The 20,736-nt window shown below is 28.9% G+C and overlaps 2 protein-coding genes across 2 annotated transcripts; both read right to left on the bottom strand.

Annotated features, from left to right (window-relative positions):
• Window positions 1-10,241: 10,241 nt before the first annotated feature.
• Window positions 10,242-11,454, bottom strand: LOC137812368 (ENTH/ANTH/VHS superfamily protein). Its single transcript, XM_068614314.1, has one exon. It carries the CDS (start codon window positions 11,276-11,278, stop codon window positions 10,298-10,300), a length of 981 nt encoding a protein of 326 aa, XP_068470415.1. The 5' UTR covers window positions 11,279-11,454; the 3' UTR covers window positions 10,242-10,297.
• A 4,195-nt stretch (window positions 11,455-15,649) lies between these two features.
• LOC137809792 (protein MIZU-KUSSEI 1) lies at window positions 15,650-16,375 on the bottom strand. Its single transcript, XM_068610869.2, has one exon. It carries the CDS (start codon window positions 16,359-16,361, stop codon window positions 15,666-15,668), a length of 696 nt encoding a protein of 231 aa, XP_068466970.1. The 5' UTR covers window positions 16,362-16,375; the 3' UTR covers window positions 15,650-15,665.
• Between the last annotated feature and the right edge of the window lie 4,361 nt (window positions 16,376-20,736).

Here is a 20,736-nt window from a genome sequence, read left to right on the forward strand (position 1 = left end):
AAAGAATTTACTGATTTATGATATATCTCATACTATTTTATCCATATATCAATATGGCAAATCTCATACTATTTATATCAATATACCAACAATAATATTTTATGATTGGATATACATATTTATTATTTTTTTATAAAATTATATGAAATTTTATTGTAAGGAGGAAAGAAGGTCATCTTATCACTTATCTAATTTAAAATATATGAAAAAAAGAAATATTTAATCACAAAATAACCTATTATTTTGACTTTTTTAAAACAAACGTGTATGTCTTATATAAAAAATATTAACGTTTGAAGAAAAAGTGATTCTTCTTATAAGAAAAATTCTCATATTTTAAGCATGATAACATACTTTGTGTTCGTATTTTTATCTCCCCAACAATTAAATTTTATATAGAGAGAGAGAGTTTTATGAAATATTTTAAAAAACAGAAAGAAAGTTATGTTTTTTTTTAAAAAAAATTGTCATTTTTTGAAAAGTCTAATAAATACTACAGGGATCATTTTTAGAAATTAAAAAATAATTTATATTCCTTTACCATAGTATTTTTTTTTAAGAAACAAATAAATTTATGAGAAATTTGTGATTACCTTTGGAAATTCTATTAGATATTTTACGATTTTTTTTAGAAATTAATTTATGTTCCTTTAAAATCAATAATATCTTTTTCAAAAGAAACAACGCATTTCATAACAAAATATTCAAAATAATCTCTTATTTTGAAAAATTGAATAAATTTCTTAATTTAAAAAAAATAAAAATCAAACCACCTTGTAGATTTTCTTAAAAATGATTGCGTTTGAAAATGAAATTACTTTTCTACGAAAAATGTGCAACGAACTAATCTTAATATTGTAAACGTCAAAATATATTTTTGTTTTGTATTTTATCCTCCCAAAAACTAAATAATATTAAATAGTCTAGGTATTATTATTTAGAAATTAATTTATGTTAGTTTATAGTTGTAAAATATTTTTTTAAGAAGCAACTAAATTTATGATAAAATATTCATATAACCTTTTATTCTAATGTTAAATGATTTAGGTATTCTTTTTTAGAAAATAATTTATGTTGCTTGACAGTTACAATTTTTTTTTTAAAGAAACCTGTAATCTTACGATAAAATAAAATAAAACTCTTATTTTTAAAAATTAATACAGAAATATTAAAATACTTAGAGTTAGCTCAAAATTGGTGCTATGCATATTCAGTGTGGAAAAGATCAATCTATTATCATACACTCATGAGTCGTGAGAGGAAAGTTCACACATAATAACGCAAGCTCGTTTTTAATATTTGTTTTATTTACAATATACCATTAAACTTTTTATACATTTTTTTTTAGTTTATCATAAACTTTATTTATTAAATTCATTAATCTTAATTTCAAATAATAGTTTTGAAAAATGATACAAATGTATAAACATAATTTTTTTACTTTTGGTTAAATAATCTGTTTTATAGCTTTCTTCTTGTGATATGCTTGTTTGTATTTATTTATTTTATAATTTCTAATTATTTGCTCAATTGCATTTTTAATGAAATGCATGATAAATTTAAAAATTGATGTGTGTATTTGAATTGAATTAAATGAAAGACTTGGCCCCTTATGAAGAAAGCAAGATAAGGTCCATTATATCTCTCTGTATGGTAAGTCAAATGGAGAAAGTTTTGACAAGTTACTCAGAAGAGACAAAGAAACATCACAACCATACTACCCACTAACCCTTTAGAAAATAAGACTAGTTCACCAACTCTTAGAAATTTTTTTCCTAACTTCATAAATGAGAATAGTCATCAAACGAGCATCAAACACTTTTCAATTACCTATTATAAATATATATTTAAGGTTCTCTCATGCAGATTCTAAAAATATTTTATTTTTAATGCAACTTTAAGTGAATTACATATTATACTTTGTTTTTTAAGATCTTACATCAATAGTATTATATTTTTAGTGGTATGAGAGAATTAACATGCACTTTTGTTCTTTCAAATTACGACTTGAACAATCTAACTTAGTAAAATAGGATACTAAATCGTATAATCATGGTAAAACTTGATATAATCATTATTAATTGAATATATCATTTAGCAATGAAAATTGTTAAGTAAACATAATTAATTCATTTTTCTCACTCAAATCTTGGTATATTGAGCAACGTTATTGTTTGAACGACAAAGTTGACACTTTAATCGTAGTACTACATCTGAAACTAAAGTCATTATTTAAGTGTTGTCTAAACAACAAACCCAGAATTTAAGTGAGATATATACAATAATATAAAAGATCATCAAGTTACACAATCATTTATAATAATATATTCAATGATTCTTATATGCTACATGTTTTAAACATCAATGTGCACCTATTTTTGAAACCAAAGTCATAAATTTATGTATACCTCAAATTATGGTTACATAAAAGCTAAATCAAACCAAACCATTCCAACACATTGTTTTGTTTTGACATTATTCAAATATATATCAAATATGTTGAAAATATATTCCTCAAAGTCTTAAGGTTGAAATGGATGTAGATGATTATGGTAATTACTCCTATGTTTAAAAAAATAATTTTGATCCCTATTTCTTTAAATTTTATTTTTTTCAATTATAAAAAGTTTAAAGTTTAATAGAAAAAAAATCATTCTAAATTTAAATAATTAAACAATATTTATTTTCTAAACAAATTTCACTTAATATATGATCAAATAATGTTGTCCTCTTGTGACAAAGAGTAATGCAAATTAATTGTTTGCTACGGTTGATAAACTAAACTCTTCGGTTGTTCTTTATAGAAATATAATTGGGTTTGCTGTTTCCGGAGTTTAAACAAATTGGACTTTTATTTTCCTTGCATCTCATGATTATTAACTGCACCTCATGATTATTAACTACACCCCATACAACAAGCAAAATTATTAAAATACTTTTTTTGCTGCACCATATTATCGCTATTATAAGCTTTGTTCTCATCACCACTACACTCTTTGAAAGGAATAAGAAAGAGATAAAAGAATGAGTTTGGTTGAAAGCTTCTTCTAAAATGTTCATTCTATAAAGCAACATATAAGCTTTGCAAAGCTTATTTTAGAAATTGTATTATAAAAAGTTCATTTTACAAATAATATGTTGATATGTTGTTAATTCTGCACCACATTACAATTAAAATATTTTGAAAATTATGTTTCAAAAAATTTATTTTATTTATACGTTCCAGAAAGTTTGTTATAGAAATCTTATTACAAATATTTTTCTGCAAATTATGTTTCAGAATTTTTTTTTTAAAAAAAGAATATTTATAAATAAAAGTAATCAGGAAATCATATTTACTAAAGGTAAAGTGTCATTTTAAAAGTTATGGGAGTGCAGCTAGAATTTATGGGTGTGCAGGAAGGAAAAAGCCAACAACTTATCCAAACTATTTTTTATGGTCCACATCAATATATTGAGCCCATAAACACCAAAAAAATTGTAGTGGAACCCATTAGAAAGGGGTGAAGGTATAATTAAAATTTATTTCAGTATTATGATATGAAATTCTTTCATTAATTTATACATAAAAAACCAATAAAGTTTAATGTTACTCGCTAACACATAATTAAGTTATTTATTATTTTAATGCACAAGAGATATTTGCTTGATAAACTTGTGCAATATAAGTCGCACTATGAATAGTAAAATAAAAAGTTTAATGAGTATACCTTCTATGCAATTAAGAACAAAATTACCATTTAAATTAGTTATTATAAAGTTCAAAACTTATGGTAATTTACTATTAAACGACACATAAAACTAATTTTCATTATCAACAAAAGTAGAAACGGAGGCTTCTATATTTTTTTATGATTATAAAAACAGTAAATAGAATTTAATTCTTGTATAAATATTATTACAGAGAAAATAATTATCAAAACATAAAAATAATTTTTTTAATAAAATATATGAAAAAATAGTTATAAAAATAATAATTTTTATTAGTTATTACAATTATACAATAAAAATACTTTTTTATGACAACTACTTCTTATGGCCAGTTATTATAAATCACAAAAACTAACAAGTGTCTCAAAGAAGATAAATAGGTAAAAGAGATAAACAAATGTGTACATAAAAAAAACAGTTAAAAAACGAATTCTCTTAAGACACTATAAAAATTAACATATCAAGATTATTACTTTAAAAGTAACAAGGTAATTATCATGAATAAATTCACATGTTTATTAATATTGTGTATTAAACAACAACAAAATTAAAGATGTAATGTAAAATCAAATAATGTGGATGACATCAATGTATCTTCTCAAATGTGGCTTAAATAGATTTATGTTTAATCAGTGCAAATTGAATTCTGACTAATGCCTAATAAATAAAATAAATTAAAATCCAATCGTCTTTTGCCTACAGTTTTCTGTTCATAAAAATAATGATGCTGTTATGTGAGTCCTTTACACGAGTCAACTAATCTTATGGGTGGCCTAGTTCTATTATTTTAAGAAATTAACATTCGTCCAGAGTTCTAAATATTCAAATCCAAATTACCTGTCAACAAATGCATTCAATATAAATAAAAATAAATGAAGCAAAAGTCTAACTTACCATTCATACTACGTATTAGGACAAGTCAAAAACCTATTGAGCAAGGTAATACTGCTTTATTTATCAAGGTAATATCACTAGTCTGATTCAAAGTAAAGTAATGATTTTAAGTGTTCTTTTTCAATATGAGACATGCCATATTTATTAGAATTTTCCCATTTGTATTTGTTAGATAAATTTAAATATTGAAAAAAACTAATTTGAGAGATAAAAGATGTAGATACAAAAAAACCAAAGTTAAAATGATTTGGTTGTTTCTTAAACTAATAAAATTGTTATTTCTCTTATCGTTTAAAAGGCGACTTGTCGTTACCTAACACATTATTTTAGATTTTTCCAACACTTACTTATTTTACTATGAGGTGTCCCATTTATTATATACTTAGTCTGACATGGACTGATGTCCAAGATGTTACACCACTCCCTAGTCTTAAGTTGAATAAGACAAAAATGCAATTTTTTCTCTCTAAAAACTCTCCTATAGATCCTTAAACATCACATCCACGAGTTTTTAAAATTGTATCATCACATCGCTTCGGGACTTCGCGTCTACTTAAATGTCTCTCCATGTGTAACATTCTAATCGACACACTATACTATACTGAACAATTAATATGGAATGACTATATAATAGACACAATAACCATTTTTATCAACAGTCTAATTGCTAAAAATCTACAAATAAAAAAAATCTTCCAAAAGTACACATAAAATTTCTCATACTCACTTACACACTGTTTGTTTCCAGGTATGATAAAGGAGGAGGGAGGAGCGAGCACGAGGAGTTTCTGTTTGGATCAGTGTGTTTGAGGGTGTGCGTGCGGATGGAGGAGTGGGGTGAAAAGTTTTTTTACTCCTCACAAAACTGAGAAGATTTACGCTGATTACACTTGGCAGAAGAGACACAAATACAATTTTACTTTCGTATCCTTCAATCAATTCTAAATATATTAAACAATGTGAGCAATTCTACATGCGAATGAGTTTTTTTCTTTACGGTGCTGAGTGCTAGCAATGGTGCAATTCTGCATGCAAATGAGTTTTCTTATTTACTGTGCTCAGTGCTATCAGTGGTGCAAAAGAATATTGACCAAAAAATTGAAAATCTGTGAACGCGAACTTTGTCAGTGTATAAATAAAATTAGGTTTGTGATAGTTTTGTTAATTGTGAAGTTTGCTCATGTGTCCATAACAAATGAGAGAATTGGTTTGAGGAACGAGAAAATTGATTTGAGGAACGAGAGAATTGGTTTGTCTTCATTTTTTTTAACAACACTATACATTCATAATTATTTAAAATTGATTCTGGTGGTTGTTTTAAAGAAACAAAATTGATTTTTTTGAATTTTCCAAGTATAGAATCGATTTTTGTATTTTTGTAAATACTACATAATCGATTTTCCGACTTCCAGCTAATTGTAAAATAAAGCTATCCGTGCTTCAATTCCTAGCTTGAAAGCATTCTTTGAAGCAAAAATTCCGGTAAATCAAGCCTGCGTAGAATACTTTACTTTTCAATGTGCAAGACCACAAAAAAAAGTATTCCCCCCTAAAGCTCAGCTCTGCGAAGGCCTTTCGGAGATTGACCTTTCTTTCGAATTCGTATTCATTGGCTAAGTACTTAGAAGCTTGGCCTAAGGGATGGGGTTTCTTCTAGTCTTAGAAGTTCGTTTTTGTCTTAAGTAGTACTTATCATATATGGGACTAGCTGTGAGCTTTGAGGAAAGCCTGTAAGTTATCTTTCTACTTCCCCTGGAAAAATATACATAACATATCCCTAACTCTATAGGATATAAAATAACCATAACATATCCCAAACTCTATAGAGATAAAAAAAAGCTTCCTTCCTCTCCTTTCCTTCCAGTCGGGGAGAGATCACATTCTATCCGGTAAATCCCCTCTTTTCTTGGATAGAATCTTTCTTTTAGCTAGGTATCTCCTAACCTAACCTGTCTCTATCTATCTTTCTTTATGAGTATAGTCCTACTAAGATGATAGATCAATCGATCATTGAATGGTCAGGTATAAGCTAAAACGTTTGAACTCTTTGATTACTAAATAATCTATATTGTTTAATTTTCATAGGAGTGAAGAGAATAAGTAGTAGCTATTATAGATAGCTAAAAGTCTATATAGGGATAAAAGAAAGCCTATATGAGATCCATGGTATGCTCAATTCTCTCTGAACCCTCAATTTTGAGGCTCTTTAACCATTCCCCTTTATCCATATCTAACTAGCTACTTACTATGGTACACAACTTTCATTGTTCACACATCACATGTGGATTTCGAATACTTGATGCTGCTGCGCATGCAGCCATTTTTATGTATGGTAAGAGACTATGATCCAACTACTCGATACAAGGATCTAAATAGAATAGATCGTGTTCTTAGGCAATGAACTATGGCTGTCATCTCCTTCTCTTGCACTTTGTATCCTCGCTCTATATCATTGAGTTTGCGGCTTTCGAAGGCGATGGGATGTCCCTCCTGCATAAGCACATCTCCTATGGAAAGGTCGGAAGCATCTGTGTGGACTTCGAGCACCTTTTCGAAGTCTGGCAAGACTAGAACAGGCTCCTGTGTCACAGCTGCCTTCAACTCCTCGAAAGCATTCTGGCACCTCTTGGTCCACTCCCACGACTTGTTATTCTTTAATCAAATAAATAGTTCCGCTTCTTTTGCCTTGATGAACCGCCGATAGTCATTCACCAAACCCAGGAATGACCGTCACTCAGATACCTTGGTAGGAGGCTCCCACTCTCTGATGGCCTGAACTTTATTCTCGTCCATCCTGATCGTACCATTCTTGATCACATGGCCAAGGTTAGCTAAGCCGCCTTCGCAAAGGAGCACTTCTCCTTCTTGATGTAGAGCACCTGAAGACTGTGTTCCAGGCGGGGAACTCATCACATATATAATAGAATCTAGTTGTTGTTCGTACCATCACACTATGGTCGAATGGACTCGTAAGGACGAACTTAAATACCCCATCATAGCACTCTAAGGTCCCGCGGGGAACTATTGAAGCTTCCAGCTTTCCACCTATATGGATTGTTTGAGCGTAAATAGACACGATCTTCGTTCGGTACGGTCTCTCTAAGCCCTGAAACTGTAACTATGGCTATGTTCTGAGATCCGTCTTTTCTGCTGTTCAAAGATCTCTCTGATTCCTTTTCTTTCGAAGTGGCATTGCCCAAAGTCGAATCAAAGGCTTGACAGGGTCTTCTTAGCCCAGGCTAACTAGAATAGTTAGTAGCTTATAGGATCCCAAAGCAATAACCACAGATGGAGGAGCATTCGTCTTCTTTTGAACCAGTTTTCCAAAACCAAGATATCCCACCTATCCCGAAAAACGGACTCCCTCAAAAAGTAGCTTCGTAGCAAGAGTGGTTTTGACTAAGCATATGATGAAGGCTCGGCCGAAGCTAGAGCTAAGTGGCTGTTTTAGGCTAAGTATGGAAAGCATAGGTCGACTTATGAACATTGATTGGATTGGCTAATTTACTTAAAAATCCGAAAGCCTATATACATCATTTGGAGGGAAATGAACACTAAGATGATGAAAAATATAGACCGATCGAGTATGTGAAGGTTGATTTGAAAGAATAGATTATGTAACTTTTAAAGGTAGAACGAAAATCGATTCTCCTTTGTGTGAGAAAAGCAGAGGAAGCGTTATATTTTTTATTTTCAAATTGGATCTTAAGTCATCTTTGATCTAGTTGCAGCCGTGATTCTTTGCTTCTTTTCATCCTAATGTTTTTTCTTCTACTTTTTTAATTAATAGGAAATTGATTAGTTTTTTTTATATGTTAACTATTTGTAATTTTTAATTTTAATAATTAATTTTTTTACAGGTTTCTTCTGTTTTATTTATTTATTTTGTGTTTACTATTTTTATTTTTATAAATATATTTACATTTTTTTTATTATATGTTTATTATTTTTGAATTTTTTATTATTTGTGTACTGTTTTTATATTTTTTATTATTATGTCTTTACTATTTAATTTTTTATTATTATATGTTTACTTTTTTATATTTTTTATTATAGTGTGTTTACTGTTTTTACATTTTTTATTATTATGTATTTATTGTTTTTATAATTTTTTATTATTATTTGTTTACTGTTTATAATTTTATTATTATTTTGTGTTTACTGTTTAGAATCTTTATAAATTTATTTAGAACTATAACTAAGTTTTTAATTTGATTTTAATTTTGTTAAATATGGTGCTTTAATTTGATTTTAATTTTGTTAAATATGGTGTTTTAATTTCATTTTAATTTTGTTAAATATGCAGTGTTATTATGTATTATAATTAAATTCATATCATTATGATTTTAAATAAATTTAGAATTAGTTATAAAAAACTATTTAGTACTAGTGGTATTAGTTATTTTATTTTCTTATTTTATTTAAATTGTAGATTATTTTTAAAATATATAATTATTCAAAATATTAATAATATTAATTATTTTATTACTATTATAATTATTAATATAATTATATACTACAATATAAAAATTTAAATATTAGATGAATTTATTTAATAATTTCAAAAATATTTCATTATACTATTAATAACTTATAATTATAAACAATAAAATAAAATGATAATATAATAAACATATATAATTATATAAAATAACAAATATATATAATAATAAATATTATTTTTATAAATTTTAATGTGTTTAATAAATTTATTTGAATTTAACACAAAATTATTTTTTGTTGCAAAATAACAAGAATATTATATATTAGAAAAAAAAAATTTACTCAAATTTACATAAGAAAGATATACCATAATTCATTATTAAAATATTTATTAATAACAAGATAACTTTATAAATTACATTTTACATCCTTAAAATAATTTTTAAATTATCTTAATTATCATATTACTAACTAATTCTAATAAATCATCTTTACAAATTCATTTTATTATCTCTCAATCCAAACAACCTCACATATCCTCACCGATCCTCTCCAATACACTCTCTCCTTCCCACAAATATCCACCTTAATCAAAACATATTATTACTAGAGTACACCATTTAATTTCTAAGCATATTGTTAATTTTAAAGTGGGAAAGTCTTTTTTCGTATAAACATCATACTTTTTTATTTTCGACTAATATTTAAAGAACTTGACTTGCCGGACAATCACTTTCCCTTCACCTTTGGATTCCAACACTCCAATTCGGTAAGAACAACAAGAAAATATTTTTCTATATTAAAAACAAAACAAAATATTAATTAGAAAGTAAATTTGATAAAATATTTACATTAAACTAGAAATGTTCTGCAACAGAACTTAAAAAAATGAAAACCTTAACGAAGAACATTAAAAGTAAATTAAGATTAGTGGGATGACATGATTGTTTAGACTATTTTTGTGGCAGGTGGGACTTTATATTGCCTATTTATTTCATCACCCATCTGATTGGTTTATTGCTTTTTTCTTAGTTGGGGTAGCTTATTTATTTATGAGAAAGAGAGAGAAGTAAATCATCATCACCTTCTTGAAGGGATAGGAAGTAATAAACAGTATGTGAAGTGCTTTCATCCGCATGCAATCCTAAATCATGATATAATAACGAGAAACAAGGGTAAGAAACAAAGAAAAATAAAGAAAAAATGGGTTTCTTTGTTGTGCTATTTATTTACATGAAGGTAAAAAATATTACAACAATCTCCCGGAGGGAAACAGGAGAAAGTGCCGGGAATTGAGAACCCGACCGGAAAACCTATCGGACTCACTGAACCTTAATTTTGGGGTATCTCTCCGCAACTTACTCTCTTCTCTGTAGACCTCAATCTCAGTCATGTCCTTCACAAGGGTCACCATATCCCACAATGTCAAATCTCTTGCCTCATCCATCATAGCCAACATCTTTTCTTCGCACTGTTCCAACCTCTTCAAACAGCAAACTAACTCAACGGCTTCCCCAAACTTAAACCCCCCGAACCTCACCTTAAACTCGCTCAACCTCACGCGCACCTCAGCTTGCACCACGCCCCAATCCCCACGCGCCAGCTTCACAATCTCCTCCACTAAGAGGTTCCCGTTGGGCTCGGGCCTCTTGCAAAGCCCTTCGATCAGAGCCACCAGAGACTCAAACTCGGTCAACAAATCGCCGTTGTCCAGACCCGACGCTCTGTCCTCTCTGTTCTCTTTGTCGGTTGAGGTTCCGAGGAAGAATCCCAGGATGCGAGAGGCGCAGAGAAGCTGTTCGGTGTGCTGTGCGAACCACCGAACCCAGGAGGAGAGCTGCCACGTGGTGGGGTCGGTCGTGTGTCGGAAGTGGGAGAGGTTGAGGTAGTTTCTGCCGCCGGAGTAGGGGTAGACCGAGAGCTGATCCTGGAGGATGAAGCTGCCGTGGCGGATGATGTAGTGCACGGCGATGAGGCACTTGAGTGCCACGGCGGCGTTGTTCGTTCCCTGCAGCCGGTCCATGAGAACCTCCACCGCGGCAGAGGCTGTGGCGCGTGGCCCGTCTCCCGATGACATGAGCATGGCCAGGTGCTTGCTCGTTGGGGGCGCCGAACAGTCGTGGCTGGTGGCGCGTAGCAAGGAGAGCGTGACGCGTTTGGAGAGTAGCGCCGCCTTGCTCTGCGATGCTTTGTCCTTGAGTATCCCAATTAGGTGCGTGAGTTTTGTCATGCTGCACAAACAAAAACGCTGTCACCTCGCGCGTGGTGTCTAAATATCCCAATACTAGGAATTGGGAAGGGAGCGTTCGGCTTTGGCCTAGTAGTGGGATATGCTATAATAATCACGTTCCTTTCTCTGCCTTAATGACGAGTTCGATATTTTTAAATAAGCTTAGTTCATGTTTGGGCATGTTCTCATCGAGTGGTTGATGACTCTAGAACGTTGCAGATACACACTTACGTGTTCTATTTTAAGAATATTTCAAATTAATAGTGTATGATAGATAACAACGTAGGTCAAATTGTTAATCAATTTAGATAAGCGAAACTTAGATACAAGTCTATGAATATTTTTGGCATTTTTTTTTGTTGTTGATAAAATTGAAATTTGATGTTAGTAATATACTAATAAAGGTTTAAGTTAATATGTATACATTTTACAAGATAAATAATTGTAGGATAAAGGCTTTGGAATTGAAATTTATATTAGATTGCAGGTAAACAAATGTAGCAAGGAAAAAGAAACAGTTGACCGGTAGTTTCTTAAAAAAACTAATCTAATAACGGTTGACTTGTCAAGGAAAAAAAAAATACCGATTGATTTGTCCATTTGCCACCAAGTAAAAAATATATATACAAACAATGCCAATTCAAAGATTCCTCCATTCTAATGGATTAGGTCGAAAGAGACAACTAACTCAATTCAATATTATTATTATTATTATTTAATTCATCTTATTTTAATTTTTAATCAATTTAAGCTAAAATGATTTTGGTTGCAATAACTTAAAAGATATTTAAATGTGTTTTCTGTACAAGTAAAGAAGGTAGTTGTGACATTCAAATATTTGTATGAGAATAATGTATCTTATGATATGTTTCTCTTTTGCTTATCGAAAAGACCTATTCTTAGTTTAGTAAAAAACACGATCTTTGTCTGTGAAAATAAATAAGTGAATTAATTGGATTCCAATATCATGAAAAGCTCAATTGATTGGTCATCTAAAATAGGTATGAGAGTTAACATCTGTCTACACAAAGGAACTATTTGAATGAACACTCAGTCAATCACTTGCAAAAGAGTACAATAATAGATAAATAAATTTTAAAGGATGTATTTTTTATATATTAATTAATTGCTACTAGCTTAAAACTAACACATCTTAATTTGAATTTTAAAATATTAAAAAATCTGTATAATGCTACGATTAGTATTTTGAAGTTACATCATATTATCTTTTATTAATTAATTGTTCACTCTTTCATTCAGTTTTGTGACTTTCTAATACACTAAAAAAATAATGAAATATACTAATAAATTCTCCGCTATTTCTTTTTTTAGCTAATTTAAAACTAATAAATTATAAATCATATGAAATTAGTAAGATAAGAGGCGTTTTAAAAATAAGAACACAAAAAGTAAACAGATTAATGTATTGATTTTTGTACGTATTTATCCATTAATATCAATGGTATTGTTTAGGTGGTGGTCGGGTGTCACAAGTTCAAAGATATAAAAGGTTTTGCTTTTTCATGGTGTGCTTAGTGGTTAAAGGAATGTTTGCGTGAAAAAAAAATCAATACTCATATTAGTTTGATTTTATATAATTATATCTTTCAAATTTGTTTGATTTTATTTGTTTTGTCTTTTTTTCTTATCTAAATTTCTTAGCTTGAATCACATGAAAATGATTTTTAAAAATATTTTACTTAATATAATACATAATAAAAAAATAAAATAAGTGTTAAAAAATAAGAACTATGAGTCAATAGTCACTGAAAATAATATAAATAAAAGAAACATAAAAAAATGGCTTGAATAATTATAAATTTGTATGGTGTGGTTGGAATAGTTTTTTGATAAAATAATTTTAATATATTTTTATGAGTTGCTAATAAGAATTTTAACTTATAAATTTTTTTATGACAGTCTAAGATTTAAGGATTTTTTTTACAAAATTATATTAATAAATTTCTAAAAAATATCAAAATTCTTATAAAATTATTTATAATTGTTATCAACACCCACTTCTCTCAATATATATATTCTATCCTCTTAGATTAACTTCTTATGTTTTCGTCTTCATGGCTTCTAGGTTTAGTGATCTTCAGTTTGTATTTCCTTTCTCCGAGATGAGCGGGGTGGGTACCTGCGAAGACGCTTCGACGCTCAAGTTAGTCCGAGTACAATATGCGGGTGAATTAAGAGTGAAAGATTACCTTTGAATGCTGGGTCTACTCTGATATTTATAACTTTGAGATGAGCCTCAACTGTCATGGGCCTGTTATTGAATTCAGATGAGGGTCCAATTATGTCTTAATCATAGTTTATAATTAAACTGGTTTAATTACAGTTAATCACAAATTTATTTTCTATTCTTAGGTTCATTCAGCATTGTCGACCATTCGGCCTCTCGACCATCCAGTAATACAAAATATATATATATATATATATATATATATTTATATTATGTGTGTGTAAAAACATGATTCCCATAATGACAATAATTATGATTAAAATGGTAAAATGTATTGAAATTTCAGAGAATGAAAGATACTGCATATAATTCATTTTTATTCTGCAATTAAACAGCAAAAGCAAGCAGTTAATAGTTTCAGGGGAAGGCAAAACCAAAAGTCTATCGACTATATAGCCTTCTCCTTCAAAACACATAGGAAAATTTGTCAAAGCGGTGCTAATTTGTTAGTCAAATAAAATATTTTAAAAAAATTTAAAGGCATGTATAATTGTTTGTTGTGAAAAAATCGTGTTTGTAAAAAAAAAAATTAAAGTCAAAATTTAATTTTCCCTGAAATCGTATATGAATTTATACATAAACACGACATTAATTTAATTATTTTTAAATTTATTTTTTTAGACTAAAGTCGTTAAGAGATGATATAGTTTCCGTAATTATGAACTTCATGTAGAAGTCGTGTATGAGACATAATTTTCTTATGTTTTCCAGAAGTTGTGTATGGTGTTTTGTTTTCCAGAAATTGTGTATGGGTTGGAGAACTTCTCTGTGATGTTATTTTTTTAAACTGCAAAAAGTTTCTGAGAAGTTGAGAATGTTTAATGGATCCAATGCAAAGAGAAAAAGAAAAAGTGGGAGAGGAGAAAGGAGAAAGGAGAGAGGAGAGAGGTACATATGTTATATATATATATATAATTAGGTATTATTAATTATTTCTATTAAATTATAAATTTAAATATGTGTTATATAAGTATTTGCTTAAAACTTGAAGAGATGCTAATTTAAGAAAGGAAAATGATAGTGAGAGAACTCAAAGAGTTGTATACAACTCTGATGTGATAGGTTTATAAATAAATATTTATAGTAAAAGGTAAATTTGTAATTAAATGATATAAAAAAGTATTAAAATAATAGTATTAGAAGTTGTAATGTGGTTGTATAAAAAAAATGTGCTTATTCATATATCATTGCTCTCTCTCTTAAGAAAAGTAATCTTATGCTGGAAAAAAAAAGAAAATAATTCATGAACACCCAAAGAAATATCTAGAGAGAACAAAAGTTATAGGGTTTATGGAATATATGACCTGATAAGAATAAAGATATAAAAAAATGAAGAAAAATGATAGAATGAAAACTTTGATGCAGAGTAGAACCTTCTTTCTATGTTTAAAATTTCAAATTTAGATAAAATAAGTGCTTAATAAGTGTGTGCTTTCTAATTTTGATCTGAATCCAGATTCATTCAGCTGCCACCATCTTGATTGGGAAGATCGAACAAAACAAACCAATCATCATTTTGATGATTGCATTGTCATTTTTCAGATCCCAAGCATAAGAACTAACTTTCATTCATTCCTTCTTTCTTGCAATTTTAGTTCATGAAACCGAACTGGGAGCTCAACAACTGCTGCAACCATGAACAGGTGGTGTTTCTGGTCACTGTTGGTGTCTACACTGTTGGTGACATTATGCAGTTTTAAAAAAAAATAAACATCACAGAGAACTGTGAACGTGTCATCCCTTAACCACTTTACTTTTAAAATAATATTAAATTAATGAAAGCAATGTTTGTCATATACAACTTTTAGTTTTTAAAAAATTATTAAATTAATCAAATTCCTGCTTCTCATATACAACTTTTCAGTCATTTTCCCTTTCATAAACATGATTGTAAAACAACAAAGCATCACTTACCTATGATAACAATTTTTTTTAAAAATGCCCATTCGAATAATTTGCAAACAAATTTACATCTTTAGTAGTACATTTTCCCAAAACCATCAGTGGGAGGCAAAATATATAAAATGAAAGAGTTGGAAGAATAAGTAAACTAAAGCCATGCTAAGCTCTCTCTGCTCTGATAAAGTTAAGCACAGCTCAAAAAGTTAAGCCAACTTGTGCAAACAAATAAACAAAAGGTCAACTGGACCTTAAGAAGAAAACACTAAGCTCCTGATCCATGTCCCCTTCTGGATGAATCAAGTGGAAAGTTTCAGAGTTTTCTGAGCCACGAACCCTCTCAAAGCTTCCTCTAAGATACATGAGTTGACCATCTTCTTTGTTCCCCAACTCCTTGCACTTCATCACCCCAGTTCCCACCACAACCGAACGCATCAACCTCAACGCTTCAAAATCAGTGTTGGAGGGTCTACGCTTAACGGCATACCCTACCTTCCTCCCATTACAGTGCATAGTCCACAAAGGAGTGGACAAAAGTGTGTTTGTATTGTTATTATTGATGCCCTCACTGTCACCGCTGTTATAACTCTCCAAAGCGATTCTGAGTGTTCCTCCTCTCATTTCCTCGGCCAAGATGGTTGTTGGAACTGCCAACTCTAGGAGGAGAATAGGGTTGGAGTTGGCGTTTGCCTGAATGCAGAACCTCACCTTTCCTCTTCGGTATCCGAAGATGGTGCCTGTGATGGTGGTGGAACTCATCATCAGTGATGGTGAATAGTATTTGGTGGGGTTTTCATGGCATTCGTTTCTTAGATCTTGGTCATCTATAATGGTGGCACAATTGCATGTGGGAATCAAGAGTTGCATGAGAGAGCGTAGCAGCCTCCATGATCTAACTTGTTTCTCGCAGTCAACTGTAGTGACGCCACTGGCCATGTATATCTCTTACTTCTTGCTATTGTTTCACTCTATCTCTTCACGAACATGGTTTAGGGTTTGTTTATATAGTGCACAGATACTGTAATTAACATATACACTAATATATTTTATTCTGATAAAAAAACATAATGTGATATCTATTAATGCTATTTTGATAAGCAAAAGTAATAAATAGTTTGATCATATATATATATATATATATATATATATAAAATGCTGTTATCAATTTGTATTAATGCCTTAAAGTGGCTGAGATTATTGAAAAATACAAAAAAACTGAAGCTACGAAAGAATATGTCAGATTTTTTTTATATATGATGTCCTTTCTTGTTTTTGTTCTTACCATATTTAACTGTTGACCTGATGAACACTTGTTTAAAAAGAAACCACACAGATTGAGAGATCACAGTTAAATGTGTGGAGTTAGCCAATGGGGTTCAATATTTTTGGGGTGCCAACTAAAAGGTTTATCTAATGCAACACCGTTGCTTGATTCTGAAACAACTCATGCACACGCTTTCAGTGGATAGTTTTTCTTTGTTTGTCCCCACCTTTTCCCATTCCCTTTTGAGCCTTCTTTTCGGTCGTGGACAAAAATCAAGCTGGAGCAGCAATGTCTGAAAATAATAATTAATATGTAAATAATTGGGTGTCTTCTTCTTCCTATAATTAATTAACTTTGATTGAAAAATGCAGGAAGTTTGGGACAGCGATTTCCGTACAGTCATAACCCACCAATGTCATTCAATCATTAGGGCACTAGATTTCGGACCACAAAACTCCAAATTCATACACATTTAACTTCTTATTTTAACTTATAGTTTAATATAAATACTGAGACACAAGCATCTTTTATGCTTTTTCCCTCGATGACAAGACTTGGCTCACCAAAATAAAAGAGAAAATAAAATATGTAGGACATATTATAGCAGACCCACAAAACTAGCACTAAATCTTATTTTCGTGTATTATTTGCATATTGCATGTGAGATGAACTTTGGGGGCAAAGCGTGTTGTGTGGAGGCTAAAATAATGTGTATGTTTTTAGCTTTCTAGCCTGGTTGCTCCACTCTTGTCCTCCCCCTTTCCTTTCTCTTATTTGTCTGCTACTAAAGAGACTCACAGGGAAATATATTCAGCATGAAATTTGATGCAGCCACTGTTTTTTTTTATTTTTTTTTATAACTGAGTATATGTAATAATGTAAGTCTCCCTGATATTATATGTTTCTCTAAACAATTTTTTTTATGATAGTACTTAATAGTGACTTTTACTTACGTTTTTTCATAGTAAATGGGATACACAACTTATTCTATTTTTAGCATATATCTGAACTTTGGATTTATAGTCAACTTCATCATACATGACTCAACAAGTGATCAAGATAAGACATAATTCTTCATGCTAAATACTTCTTAAAATACTTCATTCAAAAGTGAGGGACTGGAGAGTGGAAAGTTGAGGGTGTGAGAGAGTGAGAGTGTGAGAAGAAAGTATGAAAAAAGTAAGTGTGTTTGAATTATGGTATGTTAGAGTGAATGTGTGAAGAAAGTTTATTGAGATAGTAAGTAATGAGATGGTTGTAAGAGTATTTTAAATTATTTTGAATAGTGTAAATTGTAAGATTACAAATTTACCCTTATATATGTTAATTAAAATAATTTAATGTTTTATTTATAAATAAAAAAAAATGTAAAATTCAAAGAAATAATTAAATATAATTTTAAATGTAAGTATAATTTTATTATTTTTCATTTTATTAATTTAATTAATTTTGTTACTTAAGTTAATTTATTTAGATAATTTTAATATTATTTATGATTATTTAAATTATGTTATGTTATATATATACACAAAATTATTATTAATAATAATTTTCATTATTAATATTATTGTATGAGAAAATAAGAGCACCATGGTTTTTTCATCTCATTTCACTCTCCTTTCTCTTCAATTATGAGAGGATCCTAAATATCCTCAACTTTCCATTCACTCTCATCCTCAATCTCCCCTCTCATAAAAGCAAACAACGGTCAATTCACCATCAACCTCAACCTCCATCATCTCCAAAAACAAACACACACTTAGTCTTTTCTTGATTTTTAAGTAATTATTTATAAAAATTAACCCACTTAAATATTATAATTTAATTAAATTTTGAGTTGATATGAAATCTTTAATATATTAATCAATATATTAATATAAGTCCAACAAACTTGATTAAAACAAAATTCAAAAACTTTGATATTATCTTATAAAAGTGAAGTTTTAATTTAATTCAATCCTATAAAAATTATCTGGTAAGTTAAGATTTATATCCACATGTATATTATAATTTAATCTTTAGATTTCTAATATCCTAAATTAAGGTCTGCACCTCCTATTTTTTATGTTATTTTTGTTGATTTTGTTAACTATTATTTTAATTTGATTGTATTTAGTCATGATTACTTGGATTAGAGTGTGCTAGTTAGTTGTTAAATTTGCTCCTAAGTTAACATTTGATATCTATATATATATTCTTGCTTGCTTGATTATAGGCCAATATTTATAGACTTACTTAAGAAAAATAGGTATCTTCTGATTTATTGGTTTGTATTTATAATGTTATTTCCTTGTTGATTCTGGTAATGTTGTGGCTGAGTTTAGTGTCAAAGATAGGTTACAATCTTACCTCGTTACAATACTATATTTGCAAATTCCTATCACTAGACAATATGTAACTCTACATAATGAATCCACTTTCATGTTGAAGACACGTTCTCGAAGGTAATACCATGGTTTCTAAACTAATCAAAATTTTCTAATAACCTTTCGATAACAGGGTCAACGCCTGTTTTGCTTTGGGGACCATGTGTGAGGACCCGTTCCACTTTTGTCAATAAACCTTCCAATTCACAACCAAAATAATATTTAAGGATTAAAGTGAAAAAATAAATAAAAAATAATCAATCACTTATAACTTTGAAAGACTACTAATACAAGGACTAACTTGACAACTATAAAAATTTAAGGACTCAAGTGAAAAAGAAATTATTAAAAAAACAATTAGCTGACACTTTTATCTTTCAGAACCCATTAGGTACTTTATTCTATTCAAAATTGTGTCAGTTCTATATAAATGTCATGTATTTTTTTGAAAAAAATAATTTTTAAACAGTTACATTTAATAAATATTTTTTCACATTAAAATATCTAATATTATGTATGTTTATATCATATTTCAAATATTAGTAAATTTTGGCTACATCAAATTTAAATTCATAAAATTAGGGTTATTAAAAAGTTTTAGCCCGTCTAAAACTTGCTTGGGTCACATCATGACCCTATTGCTTTTTGTACAGTGTTTAATTTCTTGGCTGGACCCAATCTTTTGTCTATACAACTCATTGAATGCCCTTTTCCCCCTTCCATGATTGTTGGGCCTTTTATTTGATTTTTTACAATTGCAAAAAGTTTTGTTGACACTCTAATTTGTTTGTTTGTTCTTTGGACTAATAAGTCCACGTCTTTTGAGAATTTTGAACTTCTTCTTTAACCCCAAACAATTAATAACTCCATTATGAATTATATTAGAATAATTATTTTAATTTATTTTAAAGATATTAATTAATGAAGTTTTTTAAAAATATTTATATAATTAAATATACTTTTAATTTATATATACACATTAAAAAAAATCATTAAATAGAAACTAATTTTAGAGATAAAAATAATTAAATGTTATTTGATTAAATTAGAGATCATTTTATAAACTAAAAAATTATTAGTATCTAAAGTGCTTTCTATTATTAATAAAAATTTATAAAATGGTTTCTAAATTGGTATCATTATGTACCAATGTTTAAACTACTTATTACTTTATATTTTAACTTAGTCTCTATTAATATTTTAGAGAGTAATTTAGAATCTAAAATATTAGTCGCTAAAACTTAAAGTAGCTAATTAGGTACAAATTTAGAAACCATTTTATAATTTTTTATTAATAATAAAATATTACTTTAGATATAAATAATTTTTTATTCTCTAAATTAGTATCTAATTTAATTAATATAATGACTATTTATTTTTATTTTTAAATTTAGTTAATATTTAATGATTTTTTTAATGATATATATATATTTGTAGAGCATTAAATGTATGGTCTTTTTCTAAGTTTTACTAATTTTAATTATACATTATTACCCTATGGAGCTTATAACTCTTTTGTTAATTTTTTTTTATTTCCTAGTTTTTTTCTTATATATATTTTTTTTATTTTCTTAATTAATTATTATTTGACTCTACTTATTAGGCTTTATTATTTTATTTAGCTGCTACCAGTCTTATTTATAGTCAAGTATACCCTATTGGACTTATAATCTTTAGCTAA

Source organism: Phaseolus vulgaris, chromosome 2 (assembly GCF_051622355.1).
Source record: "Phaseolus vulgaris cultivar YP4 chromosome 2, ASM5162235v1, whole genome shotgun sequence".
Taxonomy (NCBI): Eukaryota; Viridiplantae; Streptophyta; class Magnoliopsida; order Fabales; family Fabaceae; genus Phaseolus; species Phaseolus vulgaris.

What these genes read in the sequence shown, in the direction of transcription:
- LOC137812368 (XM_068614314.1), bottom strand. Translation starts at nt 11,278, where the DNA reads ATGACAAAACTCACGCACCTAATTGGGATACTCAAGGACAAAGCATCG.
- LOC137809792 (XM_068610869.2), bottom strand. Translation starts at nt 16,361, where the DNA reads ATGGCCAGTGGCGTCACTACAGTTGACTGCGAGAAACAAGTTAGATCA.